Here is an 18,539-nt window from a genome sequence, read left to right as displayed (position 1 = left end):
TCAAACATGAAAGAGCAGCCCCATATTGCCCCAAACAAATAAGGCAAGTGGCCATCCTCCACACAGGAAGTGCTTCTCTCCTCCTAAAGACTATTTCTGGTGACTCACTGAATCACATTCAGATCTATATGCTTAAATTGCTAGTGTCCCATCTCAAAGTGTTTCCAGAACTTTTTCTTACTAATAAAGGCCCTAGACATCAAAGATTAAAAGATAATAAATACAATCTTATAAACTTCTATAACCTTTCTCAAAGCAAACAGCTTCCATCATAGGTATTCACTCTCGGACTATCTCCTCCGTACCTCACTCCAGATATGAAAGAATGAAGAGGCCTAATAAGATCCAACCAGAATTAAGCATAACTGGTAGAGCACCAGTTTCTAACATGGCCCCAGTGATCCCCGTCTTCTGACAGCCACAACTTTGTATAAGCCTTTCACATGAGTGCAAGCTGGACCTAGTGTCTGGCTCCTGATGAATAGAATATGTCAAAAATGATGAAATGTGACTTCTGATATTAGGCTACAAATCTGTAACTTAATCTCTTCTGCCTTTCTCACTCTCCTTTATTCTCTTGCTCACTGAGGGATACCAACCACAATGTCGTACGAAGGCAAGCCCCACATGGCAAGGAACTAATAAGGCCTCTGACCAACAACCAGCAAGGAACTGAGGCCCTGAGTCCCAGAATCTGTGAGGAATGAAATCTTTCCAAAACCCACATGAATGAACTGGGAAATGAATGTTCCCTCTCAGTCAAGCTTTCAGATAAGACCACAGCCCCAGCCAATAGTTTGAATGCCACAGTTACGTGACTCTGAGCCAGCTAAGCCGTGCCCAGGTTCCTGACTCAGAGAAACTGTGAGGTAATACATGTTTTCTGTTTTAAGCAGCTAATTTGTTATGCAACAATAAATAATTAATATAATTAATATTTAATTTGCTTTAAAAATATAATGTCTTGCAAGTGAAACTAAAAACATAATCATTCTCTTCACACCTGGCAGCTACAGGAGTCTGTAACTTGACCTGAGTTTAACCTGGGGGAAACAGCATCGTGGGTAATTACTAAGGTGTGCCAAACACCTTGGAAGGAAGTGGGCATCAGGGAAGAGAAAATGTAGTTCGAACATTTCGTTCTCCAAAGGATTTCAATTGCCTTCTTCAGAGCCTGATACTCACTTTCAGAGCATCCCCTTCATTGCCTTCCACCACTTCCAGAATTAGTGCAGCCAGGATGTTAAAGCCTTGGCAGTACCCAACACTCTTGTTCCATCGGGCATAGGCCAACAGGACCCGCTTCAACACAACCCTGTCCTGCTCAGCCTCCTGGCCACAGTAAGAACTGCATCCTGTGCGGTGAAGATCCTAAAATAAGACGGAAATAGTATTTTTAAAAATGACTCCTTATATTCTCTCTCTTCCAAAAACAAAAAACAAAAAACAAAAACACAAATCCAAAACTGTAGTTATTTCTTTGCCTCAGCCTTAAATAGATTATCAATATGGATTATAGTTGTTTTTTTTTAATGTATATGTAACTTATACATATGGGCCAAAACAAATTTTTTTCCATTTTCTTTTTCCTAATGTTTTCCAGAATGTTGAGACATTTTCAAGAGGAATTACAGTCAGGCAAATTTTCTATTTAAAGTATTTTCAGAATTAACACAAACAGGGACTCAGAATTAACAAAAACTACATTATAATTCCATATAAATTGACAGTTTATTTTAATAATATGTCTCAGATAACACAAGTCATTTCAACACATGTATGATAGATGCCAACAACATTTCTTTCTACAAAAAGTGGTATAATGTTTATTTAGCTATCAAAACTCCCAATAGTATTAAGGAACAAAATCAAAATAGCAAAAACTGCAACCTGTATTATAGAGAGACAGAAAAGTCATGATGTCCAAAACAGAAAAATTACTCTGTCCAAATTGTTTTATAAATTTGTATTTAATCAGGGCAACATCTATAATTTTATTACCAAGCAGAGACTATGATTTTCAGCTGCTACAGACGTTTTACTCATAGTGTTCACATTAATGATAAAATAAAAGATCCTCTTAATAATGTGATTGTCATAAAATGTGTGTTGTCTTAATTTACAATTTAAACATAAAGAAAATATTTCAAATATGCAATATTTCATCTCGGAGAAACACATTCTGAAATTCCAAATAAACAGCTGAAATATGAAAGTGCAAAGGTTTTTCAAGCATACAATATAAAATTCCATAATTTCTTTTATCATTTGTCTGAAACAGACCAAGTTAGACCAGAAAGTAGATCCTTTTAGATAGCACTTCCTCCTGAAAAAAAAAAAGGTATCTTTAAATCTGTCAAAACATTAGCCATCTTGTGATGGTCAAAATTTAGAAGATACAACTTTATTTTTAAAACCTCTGCTTAGTGTCACTGTGATATACTCATGAAATTAAAAACCATGTGCTAGAGGCACATGTAAAAGAATAATAGTGAGATCAAATGGAACCGGCATCCTTGGCTTTTGGCACCAGGCTCTAATCAACTGTAATAATCCAGGCAGGCAAACCACAGCTGCCTCCACAGCTGGCTTGAACCCTTGACCATCTGGTTTAAAGACCTACCAATCTAATTATATTCATAAGTTAACAGTTAAGAAATTATCAAAGGCCCTAATAAGAGCTCAATTATTCTAATACGGAATATCCTCAATTTTAAGTTTCTCAGTGACTTTTATGTAAAAATCCAGTTTATAGCACTGACCAATGCTAAAAACAAAACAAAACAAGAAAGAATTTCAATCTCCTATTATATGAGCAAGGTAAATAAGATGAATGTGAATGGCAACATTTTATTCTTACTGGCAACATGCAAATTTCTGAAGACAAGGTATAGTCAAAGTTTCCCCATTGAAAAGCTATTACTAATGAAATAAAAGAGCAAAAAACACACAGACATTCAAGCCATAAGGCTTGATCCTCTACCCAGGAACCACCTGGCTTTTAGAATCTTCCTTCTAAGTTAGGACAATAGGCCAAGTTCAGGGGCATTACCTTGACTATCTGAATTCCCATTGAGTCATCATCAGGATTGCTCCTTTCATTGAAAGTGAAGCGCATCGTTTTCTCCCAATCAATGGCTATACTGTGCAAATAATGATCTGCCAAGGTCAACCAAACCTAAAATAGTAATAAAGAAGAATGCTAAAGTAAAATACATAATTTATCCTTTAGTAGAAATAGTTACTGAGCCATGGCTGGTATGGCTCAGTAGATGGAGGGCCAGCCTGCAAACCAAAAGGTCACCGGTCGATTCCCAGTCAGGACACATGCCTGGGTTGCAGGCCAGGTCCCCGCTTGGGGCACGTGAAAGGCAACCACACATTGCTGTTTCTCTCCTTCTCTTTCTCCCTCCCTTCCCCTTTCTCTAAGAATAATAAATAAAAAAATCTTTAAAAAGAAAATAGTTATTGCATCCAACAAGAAAATGTGAACTGTTCCTAGCCCACATATAGAAATTCAGAAGAGTCTCACTGAAATGTGTACTGTACTGAATTAAACCACTTAGGGCCATTCATGTATTCTTTCAATTGATAGTTACTGAGTTCTCACTTTGTACCAAGCAATGATCCTGATATTAGGGATACTGTTAAAATAAATTTTTTCATATTTTATTTCAGTGCATTGGATTAGCTGTATTGTGTTATGAGCTTGTTATACTTGGCTCTGAATTGGTCTCTATGCTTGGGCAATAGCCACCTGGTCATTCATGGAGAAGAGGCCTGTTCTCACCATGAAGTAGTCTCATCCTCCTCTCACACCCACACAAAAATGACAGATGAGCTCCCATAATGAATAACTTTTTAAAAAGAGTCACTGGATATTTTTACTCCCTTCATTACCTTATCCTGAAAAGCTGTTTCTTCAAGATGTATTTCACAAAGCCATTTTTAATGTATATTTTGAGGAACCCCAATGTTCAAATTCTAGAAGTATTAAACTAGGTTTATAAATTGATATAATAAGAGAGTGCTTCAAGTTTTGGTATTTGAACCTAAGTTAGCAGCAATATCACTGATTCACATCTCCAGTCAGACGTCTCTCCTAAGCATCAGAATCATATGTCCAAATGCCCACTTGACACCTTCAGCTTAAATATTTAATAGGCATCTCGACCTTAACAGATCCAAAGCCAATCATCCAGTCCACCACCACCCTAACTACACATACATACATATATACAAACATATACATCTGCTCTTCCCATCTGAAAAAATAGTACTCTCCCCCTTCTAATAGCTCAGGTCAAAGTCAAAAAATCATTGTTGACATCCCTATTACCTCATATTCAATCCAATAAGAATTCATGTCAACTCAGCCTTAAAAATATATCTAAAATATGGCCTCTTCTCTCCATCTCCATTACCACAACCCTGATACATCTCCACGTCTGTCCTGTCCCTCCTATTCTCAAGTTAGTAGCCAGAGTGGTCCATTTAAAATGAGTTGTATCATGTAGCTCCCCTGCTCAAAACTGCCCAAAGCCTCCCATCTCACACCAGGCAAAGTCCTGCTGTTTATTACCTGTAAGGCCCTACATCATCTGCCGTCCTCCTGACCCCACCGCATTGCCTCTGTGACCCTCTCTCCCATTGCTTTCCCCTTTTTCACTGTGCTTCAGCCACCCTGTCCTCTTGCTTTTGCATACTCCCGAGATGCCCCCACCTGAGTGTTCTCTGGAGTACTCTTCCCCCGGGGTAGCTGCATGGCCCACTGCTCACCTCCTGCAAGGCCCTGTTGAAATGTCACTGTGCTATTTAAAATTCTACCTCCATATCCCTATTTCCCCACACTTTCATTTATTTTTCTGCTTTATTTTTATGCATGGTACATATCACCATCTGACATACTTGATACTTTATTCATTGTAAGCTCCACAAGGACAAACATTTTGGTCTGTTTTCTTTTCCACTGCTTTATCTCCAGTACCTAAGACAGTACCTGGCACAGAACAGATAATCAATAATGCTTATTGGATGAATAATAAAAAGGGATATGTTTCAAATTATTAAATCTAGAATATCATTTTTTACATTCCAGAGACTTTAAAGAGGGACAGAGTGATGGTCCTTTTGGATTGTAGCCCTACAAATCCTCCTTACCTTCCTCCTCCATTCCTTTGGTATTCCCGTTGATAGTCTGGCAACTGCCTTGAGAGCGTCATACCACTAGGAATAAAGAAGAAATGTTGGCAAAATGATAATATTGACCTGGATAAGCACTTTTCAATCTTTTTTCCATCTTGACATCTATAGAGTATAAAATCTGTACAGCACACTGGGGTAACAGTCAAACCTTCTTTCAGCCAAGTATGACTGGACTGAGGACTACGACAGCCCCACCCTGGCCTGCCTTAACACACCTGTGATCGATCCACCTGCAGTATACACAATAGTTGGGATGCATTGGTTCAGAAACCAAAACAGGTACTATGGACACAGAATAATAGGTGTTTGGTTCTGGACATTTTTTTCACACTTGCACCATTAATAGAAAGTACAACATTTTTCATGGCAAGCATAAACTCAAGCCACTTGCAGCTTCCTAAGCTATTTTACCTATATTTTAAAAACTGACTTGTCTTCCTATACTTATCAAAGTTTTTCCACTTTGAGAATATATCTCAGTATACATCCTGTACATACCCCAAAATAAAAGTATTATCAAAACCAAAAATGAAATTACCTGCTGAAAACCATTTTGACCTAAAGACGGCTCAAGAGTAAACTTCAACTTTGTGTCAACTCCTAAAATAAAAACACATAACTGTTATTTTGGGAGAAAATAAGTTATATCAAAAATAAAAGTAAAAATCTGATTCTACTGAATCATAATGAAAATTTTAAAACATTTACTTTTAATAATTTTAGTCAATTTTATTAAAGAAAAAGAATATTAATTATTAAAATAGAAAAATATCTTATGGCAACAGGATGGGGTGTTTCACATGAGATGGTAGTTTCCACAGCTGTCTGGAGTAGTGCCAACCAAAAAAAAAATCATCACAGGCTTGGAGTCATAGAAACCTCCATTCAACTTTAGTTCCTGGAGTTAAACAAATGTTTTAACTTGTCTCAGTCTCAATTCTTTATCTTTAAAATTAGCATTAAAAAAGTCTATCTCAATAGATAGTTGGATGATTAAGTATAAATCACCCAGCATGGTACAATTAATATTTATGAAACTTAGGAAGAGAATTCTCTACTTACAGAACTTATTTTCTAGGACACTTGAGTGAATTAAGTCTATTAGGGAAATTTCAGTGAAATATCAAAAGTTATAAAAATAATGTCATTGCCTTCCCACTTATGGAATCTTTAATGATCTTATCTGGAAATTTTCGTATGCTTTTAAATTCTGCCTTAACAGACTTAGTTATTGGAGATAAAAGTTGGTATGTTTAATTATAGAATACAAGCTAAAAGTACAACTGAATTCTAATGCTAAGGTATCTACAACTTCAAATAAACTTGTTTCAAATCTCAAATCTATGGAATAGAAGTAAATAAACAAGAGGCTATGTAAAGACCATATGCTTAATATTTATATTGGACTTTTATTCAGAATTCCATATTAAAAGTATGGTCTTTTGTTACTGCGGTAAAATTAAATGACAATTTTATTCTCACTTAAATTCTAGTTTTAAAAAAAATACAATCAAATCTAAAAATGTTATATATTCTTTTCCTACAATTAAGTCACTTTTAAAAAGATGTATTACTTAAAAGTTTAAAAGATATACCAAACATTAGCAATAGCATTCAGTTTTACAATTTATGATTGTCATTTATGATGACATTTTTGCTTCTAAGGTGTTGATTGCATATTAGGCATATTGAAAACCTCTTCCTAACTACTTAGGGCTGGTACGTGGAGTCAAGAAGCTGGAAAGAAAGGTGTCTGGTTTGCCCAAGCCCATGAGAGTATGCAGATTCCCTTCCTGGAGTCCTGGAAAAATACTGTAAATACATGAGTTGGTCCTAAATTTCTAAAGTCGAGCTGTGGTAGAGAAGCCAAAGATATTTATTTTCAAAGCTTCGGGTTCAAAACCATACTCTGCCTAGAGAGAGAACATTTTCTTCCCGAATATATATATTAAGTATCCCCATGGATTCTCATCTCTCTGAGTTGGTTCACATGCAGGCCGGGCCTCCGTGCTGAGCCAGGATACAGGGGCCACACTGTGCCGCGGGCTGTAGCGCAGGACCGAAGGCACAATGAAACAAACCTGGGTGTGAGGTTGCTGTCCAGACGCAGGGTGCTGAACGGAGGAGCGCATAGCCGTGCTGTTTGCTTTCCTCTAACAAAGACCAGGAAATTCCGCCCTGCACTGAATTATTGCTACCGACCTAAAAGCCCCGAATTCCCTGTATGTGTTACCGAATATGCTCCCGTGATGTTTTCAGAGCACCTGCCGGGCGTCCAGCCGATTGCCTTGGCGCGCTGAAACCCACCTGGATTGGTTAGTCAAAACCACAACTATTTTCTCATGATCAAAAATGAGTCACTGGATTGAATTGGAATTGATCGCTCGCCACCTTTATGCAAAAGCTAAAATCAGGTCATTTTCCCCTCTTCTTCTAACTGAATAAGGGCGGGGAGAAGGTTTATGTTTCATCTGGTAATCACGGCTGTTCAGGGTTCAGAAATAGCAAACACTTTTAACGTGGAAAGGAGTTTTGTTTTGTTTTGTTTTGTTTTAAGGGTAAAGGAAGACGGTGAATAAATAGTACAGTCTCTTGAACTAGACACTTCCTTAGAGAGAAAAACAAAGAAACCACGAGGTTCGGAAATGCAGCCAGGCGTTCCACCCTTCGGGGATCAGTGCCTTGGCCAATTCTCCCCTGCAGCCTCAGGATAGCAGGTCCCCGAAGGCGCCGGGAGGTGGCGGGGTGAGGGAGACTGAACCCGCCTGGAACCCAGCTGGTGCCTCTCCAGGGACAGGTGAAAGCAAAGCACCGGTGCGAGTACAGCTGGCTCCCTCTGCACCCAGGCTACCACGCCAGGGCCAGGCTCACAAAACCCCTGGGAGGGATGCCGGATGGTGGAGCAGAGGCAGAGTGTTTGTAGCCTAGAGAGGCAGGGATGTGTAAACACAGGCTGAGAGTCAAAAGGGCCTAGCCTAGCACGGCCAGGTGCGCTCCCGGACTTTACCTATAAGAAACGATCTCCAGGCTGCAGAACTGTTTCCTGCTCACTCCAAACCCGGACACACACATTAGAGAGGCTCCACGTGAGTTGACCCGCCACTCACAAAAAAGAACCCTCAGCAAAAGGCACCCTATTTTTCCTTCGTAGCCGCTGCCTTCCCTCAGACCCAAAGCATCCAACCTGTGCTTTCATCTGCCTCACACACCTCTTTCAAGGTCTGGCTTCTTGTAAGTCTGGCGCACAATTGGTTGCGCAGCCTCTGATAGCCCCGGCAGGCACCAGCACTTCCCCAGTTGCAGGCACAAGCAGGGAGGGACCACACACAGGCCGCGGGGGTGGGGACCCGTGGGCAGCCGGGGGAGCGGCAGGTCCTCCGTGCCTTCGGAGGCCGCTGCCTCCCCCCAGGCCCTGGTCTGCAACCGGCCCTCCCAGGCTGACCCAGCTCCGCCCGTGCCAAGCCTCAACACCCGGCACCCGGCGGCCCGTGGGCGCTCCCTGGCCTAGGTGGAGTCCAGCTGAGGCAGAGGCGGGAGCAGCAGCGCTCTCGGGGCGCCGCGCTACTTTCCAGCGCCCCATCTGCAGCCCCAGATCCTCACCCGGCTCCAAGGTGCAGAGCAGCCGGGGCGCGGTCCGGGAAATGCAGCTGCGCTTCTTGAGCACATTGCTCAGGATGGTGCCCACGCCGCCGCCGCTGCCGCTGCTGCCACTGCCGCCGCCGCCGCCGCCGCCGCCACCCTGCCGCTTCAGGCATCTCCCTCCGCGCCTCAGGGAGCCGGTCAGTTTCTCCTGCCGCATCCGGGAGCGCCCGGGCTCCGGTGCAGCCACCGTCCACCTAGGTACCCCCTGTCCCGCCGGCGTGGAGGCTTGGCGGGGGGACTCTGAGAGTCGGCTCAGTCGAGGGTCGCCCGGGAACAACGAGTGCGGCCAGCGCTTGGGGGTCCAGGGGACCCGCGGGTCCCCGTAGGAGCTGGAGCCACCGAGCACGCGGCGGCCAGCGGGCATCTGCAGTGCGGAGCCGCACGGAGAGGGCTTGGCGCGGGGAGGAGGGCGGGAGCGAGCGAGCGAGCGAGCGAGAGGAAGGCGGCGCTCCGGCCCCCAATCCCGGCAGCACCGTGCGAAGGCGGGGCGGCTCGAGCTTCGAGCGCAGATCCGGCTCCCGGCACTCGCCCCGCTCCCAGCCCGCGGGCCGGGGGCGGCAGGGCCGCAGAGCCGCAGAGCCCGGAAGCCCGGGGCAGGCAAGTCAGCAACTGCGCTCGGGATCCAGAAGCAGCTGCGGAGATGTCCGCGCTTCTCGCACGGTCCGGGAGGGAATGGGGAAACATCAAAGGGAGCAAGTCTCGGATGCAGAACACCAGTGAGATGCAAATGCCCGCTTCACCTGAGCAGCACCTCGGAAGGGACGGTCAGCCAGACCGGTCAGCTCTCGGGCACATGGCGAAGCCCAAGCGCCTTCCCAAGTTGTGCTGAACTCTTTCCTGGCAGTTTGAGAGAGGCATGGCGAGCACATAAAATAATAATAATAATAATAATAATAATAATAATAATAATAATAATAATAATAATAGTTGTTTACCTTGGAAGTATGCGCTTCAAGAAAAAATAAGTGTTCCCAGTTAAAAGCAGTATTTTTCAAAGTGCTTCCTCATCTCTCCAGCTAGAGATCTGATTCAGTAGTTCAAAACTATTAGCTATCATTATCGTGTGTTTTTTTTTTTTAAATCATTCCTAAACTACATCATTCACCAATGGAATAGTAATCACAAAAATGAATGAAGAATGAGGAAGGCAAGGCTGTGAGGCAGAATACAAAGATACTTGTATTTACTAACACTTAGAAAAGGAACACTAGATGGATAAACACAAACTAAAGCCTATTTATGTGGGATACATCTGATAAGGAGTTAATATCCAAAATTTATAAAGAACTCATACAACTCAACACCAAAAACACCAAACAATGCAATTTAAAAATGTGCAGAGGAAGTGAATAGACACTTCTCCAAAGAAGACAAACAGATGGCCAGTAGACATACGAAAACATGCTGAATGTCACTAATCATCATTGAAATGCAAATTAAAACCACAATGAGGTATCTCCTCACATCTGTCAGAATGGCTATCATTCATAAATCAACAAACTGTCAGTGAGGATGTGGCGGAAAAGGAACCCTGCTACGCTGTTTGTGGGAAGGCAGACTGGTGCAGCCTTGTGGAAACCAGTATGGAGTTAATGGAACTGCCTTATGACCCAGGGATTCCACTTCTTGGTATATATACAGAGAAAGCCAAAACACTAATTTGAAAGAATATATACACCCCTGTGTCCATTGCAGCATTGTTAACAATAGCCAAGATATGGAAGCAAGCCAAGTGCCCATCAGTAGACGAGTGGATAAAAAAGCTGTGGTACACATATACAAGGGATGAAATCTTACCATTTGCAAATTATTAATGGACCTAGAGAGCATTATGCTCAGTGAAATAAGCCAGAGAGAGCAAAATAAATACCATATGATTTCACTTATATTTGGAATCTAAAGAACAAAATAAATGTACGAAGTATTATAGAAGCAGACTCATAGATACAAAGAACGGACTGATGGTTGCCAGAGGAGAGGGGAGTTGGAGGACTGGGTAAAAAAGGTGAAGGAATCAAGAAATACAGATTGGTAGTTAAAAAACAGGCACATGGATGTAAAGTACAACATAAGGAATATAGTCAATAATATTTTAACAACTATGTATGGTGCCAGGTGGGTACTTGAAATCAGGAGACCACTTTATAAAGTACATGATTAACCACTATACTATACACCTGAAACTAACACAAAATAATTTTTAATGTAAACTGTAACTGAAAAATAAAATTTAATAAAAAAATATGTATTTTGGGAGAGAACCATGTGGAAGAGAAAGGAATGGAAAACTGAGGCTTCTCCTAATGTGCCTTACATAGTTTTGACTCAGATTATATTAATAATGTTAATAAATTAAATTAAAAGAAAACCCTAAATACTGGAAATGAATGGGAACAAATGAGCTTAATGGAATATTTTTTTTGACAGCATAAGAACACAGAAAAAATAAATAAGCTGCTTTAAAATACAATATTCTGAGCAAGTATGAATGGTGATTCCAAAGCAAATAGTGCTGCAACAAAATCTTACGTTTCATTCAGTAGCTTTATTGTCATTAGTAATATTGGTATTATTTTTTAAATTCTAATATATACTATAGATAAAGCAAATAACTGTGGTAATGTCAAAAGGAACTAAGATGTTTTCAGCATAACAGAAAATGCAAGCATACTAAAAAAAAAAAAAAGCTTCTCTTAAATTCTGTAATAGTATATTTAGTTTGGAAATACTAGTATGGACTCATCTTTTTTTCTTTTCAAAAATAAACATATATCCATGGAATAGATTTAGAAGTAAGGACAACCCCAGCAGCTATGAATTCCTCCCAGCATCCAGGTTGTGGTCTCTAAAAACAATTCTCCACTAAAAGGAACCCAGGGCTCCTTTGAGGCGTAACTGATCCCAGACCTGGGCCAGCAAAAAGTACATGATGAGCCTGAAATATCTTGATGAGCTCAGAGAGGAAGGAAGTGCTCCAAAACTAATGGGGTCATATCAAAAGGGCACAGGAGCCACATGAACAGGCTTCTCTTGGCCAAAGATAGAAAATTTGAGCATCGAAAATAATGGCTGTTATTGATTGAAAAGTGTTGAATATTTTAAAAGTACATTCCTAATGATATTCTAAAAGAGCTGAACAAAAGAAGTCATTCTTATGACTTTGGCACACTTAGTTGTAATCAGTACATTCTGGGCTTTGTGACATGTCCCCAGAATTTGAGGACAATGTCAGAAATGGTACAACTAAGCACGGTATAGAAATTTCATATATAAGAATATGTTAAAGTAAGATTAGGCCTCTGCAAAAATAAACCAAGCAGGTAAGGGATAGGTAAACTAGTCTGTTATGCCTGCCTGAGGTAAAAATGCTTTGGAAAAGGCAGTACTCTGCCTCATGACTTGAGAAGATGAAGTCATTGTTTCACTTGGTCATGTTTAACTGTTTGGCTTAGGTTTCACACCACGCTTACACAGAGAAATCTATCCATCATCAGCCTGATGATTTTATAGTTTCGGTAGTTTGTTTTCCTTTAGCTTTCTTTTAATCTTAAGAAGATGGCCATCCACTCTTCTAGCCCATGTCACCTAAGCTGAGAACAATTATAGTATAGAAGTCTGATGTTTGGTTTAGGCCAATTTTTTCAAGGGCACAACAAGCCCCTGGGTGAAGAGGGTGATGAATACCCAGAATCAAAGGGAGAAAAGTGGGAGGAGAGGGAAACTGCAGGAAAACAAGCTGGTAACTGCATGTACACTGTTATCTTCCCAAGCTCTCAACTTTTAGAGGCTTCTGTGTTCTATTTGAACAAGAGAGTCTATTCATGCTCAACTGCCAGCACTGGGCCAGCAGGAAAGACAGCCTTGCCAGCCAAGGGGAGAGAGATGCCCTCTGCTCTACAACCCTGCCTCTGGAGTGCAGAGAAGGACAGCCAGCTCCCAGGGCTGGCTGACATATGCCCCTCGGGCCATCTGGTCCCTCTGGCTCTGACTCCATGCTCATCATGCAAACTTTTGACCATCATTAGATTCCATAGAGACAGACTTTGCCACAGAAGCACATACTAATCAGTTAACAGCAGTCTGCCCCTGAGTTCACTCAACTCTCAGTGAGCTGAAAAAATCAAGTTCCTGGACGGCGCAAGCTGAAGTCTTGGACCCCTAACACTCAGATGTGTCGTGACTGACAACACAGCCTCGCTCTCAAATTCTTCACTTACATTTTTTACTACTAGTGACAGGGCTTGTTTACTTTCCAGATAAAAATACTATTTCACCTCAGATTTATTACAAGGAAAAACTGACTGGTTTTTCTTATAAATAAATAAGCAACTAAATAAGTAAATAAATGCTTCTTTAAAAACTCCCCATTCTAAACTACATAATAGTTGAAACCAGAAAAAAAGAAATTAACAGTTTCTACTGGCACCTTGACTGGTGTGGCTCAGTGGGTTGGGTGACATCCTGCAAACTGAAAGGTTGCTGGTTCGATTCCCAGTCAGGGCACATGCCTGGATTGTGGCCTAGGATGCTGCCAGCTGGAGGCATACAACAGGCAACCAATTAATGTTTCTCTCACACATCAATGTTTCTATCCCTCTTTCTCCCTCCCTCCCTTTCCCTCTCTAAAAAATAAACAAAAATCTTTTAAATATTTTTATAATAAAACAGGAAGAGTTTCTACTGGCAGCTCTCCCTCTCAGGAGCTTGCCTGCACCTTTCCCCTCCCGCTCTGCATGCCCCCAGGTGCACTACTTTTACCTTTCTCTATCCTAAGCTCCAAGGGCCCTTCTTTTGCCTCTGTAACTTGTTTCCTGAGCCCACACCTAGCTGGCTCACTTTTCCTACCTCTGTGACTTTCTAAATAATCACTCTCTTATTTAAAAAAAAAACACAGAGTTTCTACTATTATAGCAATAACTATCCAGGGAATTAAATATTATTTTGTTTACATTGGAGAGGAAAACCAAGACTGCCAACTTTTATAGCAAACATAATTAAAGGAGCACTAAAACACAATGCTCTAAAAGCAGCCATAGCACAAGCCTACTATTATATTTATTTATTGTATGACTCATGGTTTCTTATTCATGTCTGGAACATTGTTTTTCAAAAAGCAAAAGATGTCATCTGAAGTCAAGTTAAGGAGGAAACAATGACAGCATGGACTCTGCTTGACGATCACTGCCAGTGGAGTTTCCAGCCAAGCCAACTTACCATCACTCTTTACCCATCAAGTAATTTTTACTAATCAAGTAATATCAGTGCATTCACATTTGGGCAAATTGTACCTTGGCATGGTTGCAAACAATTATGTTTTAAGCTGAATTTAGGAAAAAGGTTCAATGAAAATTTCATATCAGATGCCCATCTGTGACTTGGATTGCTAAAAAGAATGAGTGCTTAGAGAAAATGCCCTGAACATCTCAGAGAGTCCAGAATCCATGGGACATCCGCAAGCTCCCAGGCAGAAGCAAGAAAGTGGAGATCTTCAGTCCTACGTGCTGGAAGTGAGGCTTCCTTGAAAGCCAACTATTCCTTTCATGGGAAAGGGGAGAAGAAGCAGCCAGAAGAAAAAGAATGTCCCACATGAGAAATAACAGCTATGTCCCACGGGCTTCCAAAAGGGAATCAGGTATGGGACTTTTATGATTTCCTAATGCTGCTATTTTTATTTAACAGTAAAATCTTAAAATAAAAAGGGCCTACGTGCTTATCTTCAGGGACAGAGCAGAACTAATGGTGACAATTACCAAGAGAAAAGGCCCCGGAAGCGTACTGTGAAGAGAGAAAAGCACAGGGAGCTGGCCTGCTCCGAAAAGTGGGTCTGGAACTCATCCTTTTGCTGCAGCTCCCTGACAGTCGCCTGTTCACCAGCACTCAGTCTCAGGGTCAGAAGGGATCTGACCAAATATCAGGTCTAGTGCTGTCTGGCTTCCTTTGGGCAGGGGATTGGTACATCTTTGTACGCCTGCTAACAGAAAGGGTGGGGGTCTGGTGACATAAAAACCACGACTGTCCTTTCTGCTCTCCCCACAGTATTTGAAGATCTGTGAGCGAACACCGAAAGCGACCTAAACTGTGGCCAGCACCGTAAGACATTAACATTCTTCTCAACCCTAAGAGTAGGACCTTAATAGGCAGTTCTTCCAACTCATTATCCAGGACGGAGCCCACACACTATGAGCTCATGGTGACAAGCATCATAACCATTTTCCCCTCATGAAAGAGACAGAGTCACGGCAGCAGAAAGAAATTGAGGGGGAAGGAAAAAAAAACCTTACAATTATCTGACACATCGCATTACGAACATGGGACATTTAATTTTCTTATTGTATGGTTTTCTCTTCTTAGTCATAAAAACCTATTTCTCTATTTAAATACAGGCCTCCTTGAAGACAATCAGGGGTGCCTTTTGTATTTTGTTCATTTCAGAGAAAGGATTCTGTCAAGCATGGAACACAGAGGCACTGAAATTCCAACACCAAATCCTGCTCAGCACCATCTTTTACCTCCTGATAGTCCCTGTTTATGCTTTCTCAAAACTATCCCCTTTAGTCAGATATTTTCAGAAATAAAACCTCCCCTAAAATTCCCCCCAACCACACTCACATATTTTGGATGAAATATTTTAAGAATAACCAGTTTTATTTATAGACCAGAAATTTTTAGGGTTAAAAAACTTATAAATAATGTAATTCACAGCTGGAGTGAAAGCCCCCTTTTAGAGCACTGCACCAGAAATGTAGTTAAAGCTCTGCAGCCAGGGTCGCATAACCTGAAACTCAATAGATAACTGAAGATTTTAGAAAGCATCATATTAGTTTCCTTGGCTTGTTATTTTCTGTATTTTCTCACCTCAAAAAAACTGAAACTGATTCAATATCACTTGAGGTAGGTTCATGTTGACCACATAAAGACACATTTATATTTATTGTATTCATTCATTCATTAACTGGTGCAGAAAAGGCACTGTGCAATGTATGGCCAAAAAAAAAAAAGTATAAATTCAGCACATTCTCTACCCTCAAGAAGCATACGGTTTACTGAGGGAGAGACAAACAGGTGGTGACAGGACAGTGTGAGAGGTTCATTTACAAACTAGGTGAGTCCTTGAAGGGATACTATTATCTGTACCTCCTCCTGAGTACTGTATATCCCAATGATTTCCCTGAGCTTTATTTCATTGAACTATTAAATTTTACCTGAAAGCAGGCCAAGAACAAATCTCATCTGTATGCTTCTTATAATTATGGTATTCACAATTTCACTTTACTTCCACATCAGGAGTGAGTGTAACTTGAGGACCCATCTCTTGAAGATGAAATCTTCCTTTAACCTGGTCAGGACCTACTGTGTAGCTTAGATTTCCCAACCTTCTACACCAAGCCATTCTAAGATTCTTTTTGACCCAGTGGAGAGATATGAAAGGACAGGTTTCTTATAACTACTGATGTAGATTAGGTTGGCTTAGCAATATATGAGGTCTGTCCAGAAAAAAATCAGGCCATTGTTAATGTAAAGAGAACGGTTTGCACAGCATCGATGCAACCTGGCAGCCAAGGAGAGTGGACTGGAATGCGCATGTGTGAACAATGACAACTTCACTGTACGAGTCAGTGGGGGCAGCAGACACCCATTGAGTGAGCACGTGTACTGTGTGGCCATCGCATTCAAAATGACTGAGTGAGTATAGCAACAAATCTGCATCAAATTTTGCCTTAAGTTTGAACACTCCTCCATGGAATAGGAAACTATTCAGATGATTCAGAAGACCACAGCTATGTGCAACTGGTGATTGGCAGCTTCATCATGACAATGCACCAGCTCATGCATCATATCTTGTGCAGAGTTTTGGTGACATATCATATCACCCAGTGACTCAGCACCGCTACAGCCCAGATTTGGCACCCTGCAACTACTGGCTTTTCCCAAAACTAAAATCACCTTCGAAAGAGAAGAGATTTCAGACCATCAATGAGATTCAGGAAAATACAATGGGGCAGCTAATGGTAATTGGGAGAACTGTGTGAGGTCCCAAGGTGCCTACACTGAAGGGCATTAAGGTGTCACTGTCCTATGTACAATGTTTCTTGTATTTTGTATCTTCTTCAATAAATGTCTCTATTTTTCGTACTGTATTGCTGGATACTTTATGGATAGACCTTGGTTCCTGGAAAAGAAGGGGGTGACCTGCTTAATTCTGATGGTGAGAAGAGAGAAGCATCAGGAAGAAAAATGAGATTAGATTTCACATTAGTATTCGCTTGGGTGGCCTGGAAGCCTGAGATCTCTTAGCTGGGTTCCTTCAGCAGAGAAGACAGAATGTATCGATTGATGGGGCAGTGTGTGAAAATACGCAGTCACTGCACCTGACAAGCCCCTCTAGCAGTCAATATGGCGTGTCAACAAGTGCCAGCTACGGAGGCAGGTCCCCAAGCTTAGAACTGTAGCAACCATACTTACTACTCTATCTCCGTGGGCAAGTTACTTAATTACTGGGTTTCAGATTCTTCTTCTTTAGAACAAACTATACTTTTTTGAGTTATTAAGAGAAATACATGATATAATGATAAGACTCTAGCACAGTACTCGTACAAAACAGGCACACAATACACTTTTATTTGGGTATTCTCAAATGCCTGTTGTTTCTTAATGCCTGTTGTTACTACACAAGATAAAGGTTAAGCTGCCTCTGTAAGCAGTCTACCCAGAAGTCAGCCAGGCAGAGAACCCAGGACCTGACTCAGAGGGAGAGTCTCACTGGCCAGAACACCCCACTGAGGTCCTCAGACATTCCTTTTTTATTTCTTACCCTAGCACCCTCAGTCACTGGGAGGAATATTGAGACTAGGTTCATGTTTACTCCAAAGGGCAGATCAGAACTGCTGAATAGGAGTTGCAGAGAGGTAGACAGCAGCAAAATTTAGGAATGTGCCACCCTGGCTGGTGTGTCTCAGTGGATTGAACACGAGCCTGAGAACCAAAAGGTCATCAGTTTGATTCCCAGCCAAGGCACATGCCTGGGTTGTGGGCCAGGTCTCAGGTTGGGAGCATGTGAGAGGCAGCCAATCTATGTTTCCCTCCCTCTCTTTCTCCCTTCCTTCCCCTTCCTCTAGAAATAAGTAAGTAAAATCTTAAGAATACACTAACTGTAATATAACATATAGGCATAGGAGATTTCAAATGTCCTGTTTTTTGTACTTCTCAGGCAAAAGCTGCATGTCTTAAAGTCAGGAATGCTGTGAAAGGACATTTGAAACGAGGTGAGGTTCAACTATCAACACCAGTAAAATGCTTCCAACACTGATTCTCTGAGGTCGATTTAACTGATATTCAGAGTCTATTACTCTAGAAGAATTCCTCACTTCAATAAACATGTTGACCAACTGTAATGCTTAAAGAACACAGTTTGGGTTGTTATATTTTCAGGTAAACTGAAGTTAAGCAAAAAAGATCCTTAATTCTTAAGAACTTTTTAATGTATCATTATACTTTGTTGACTTTAAAAGTGTTTCTGAACAAATTGAATTTTCCCTGTATTTATTAAGAATCTTAGCCCAGGCCAGTGTGGCTCAGTTGGTTGGGCATCACCCAGCAAAGTGAAAGGTTGCCAGTTCAATTCCTGGTCAGGGCACATGCCTAGGTTGCGGGTTCATTACCTGGTAGGAGTGTGAACAAGAGACAACCAATCA

At 41.3% G+C, this 18,539-nt stretch overlaps 1 protein-coding gene across 6 annotated transcripts in view; it reads right to left on the bottom strand.

The window, feature by feature from the left end:
- The window catches only part of TBC1D30 (TBC1 domain family member 30), a 77,661-nt gene that overhangs the window by 30,035 nt on the left and 29,087 nt on the right, over nucleotides 1-18,539 (bottom strand). For 4 of the 6 annotated variants that reach the window (XM_054580045.1, XM_054580047.1, XM_054580046.1 and 1 more), the window contains exons 1-5: nucleotides 8,806-9,106; nucleotides 5,744-5,805; nucleotides 5,161-5,226; nucleotides 3,053-3,178; nucleotides 1,186-1,371 (exon numbers count right to left, since the gene is read on the bottom strand). In XM_054580045.1, coding sequence (XP_054436020.1) covers nucleotides 1,186-1,371; nucleotides 3,053-3,178; nucleotides 5,161-5,226; nucleotides 5,744-5,805; nucleotides 8,806-9,004 — 639 coding nt within the window. In that variant the 5' untranslated portion in view covers nucleotides 9,005-9,106. Of the gene's footprint in view, nucleotides 1-1,185; nucleotides 1,372-3,052; nucleotides 3,179-5,160; nucleotides 5,227-5,743; nucleotides 5,806-8,805; nucleotides 9,107-18,539 lie in introns of those variants that run through there. The other 2 variants (XM_054580044.1, XM_054580043.1) reach the window with 1 other exon arrangement.

This window comes from Pteronotus mesoamericanus, unplaced genomic scaffold (assembly GCF_021234165.1).
Source record: "Pteronotus mesoamericanus isolate MK-2021 breed Mesoamerican mustached bat unplaced genomic scaffold, CSHL_Meso_final contig_56, whole genome shotgun sequence".
Taxonomy (NCBI): Eukaryota; Metazoa; Chordata; class Mammalia; order Chiroptera; family Mormoopidae; genus Pteronotus; species Pteronotus mesoamericanus.
The sequence above is the reverse complement of the archived record's forward strand: the minus strand, read 5'-3'. Positions and strand labels throughout refer to the sequence as shown.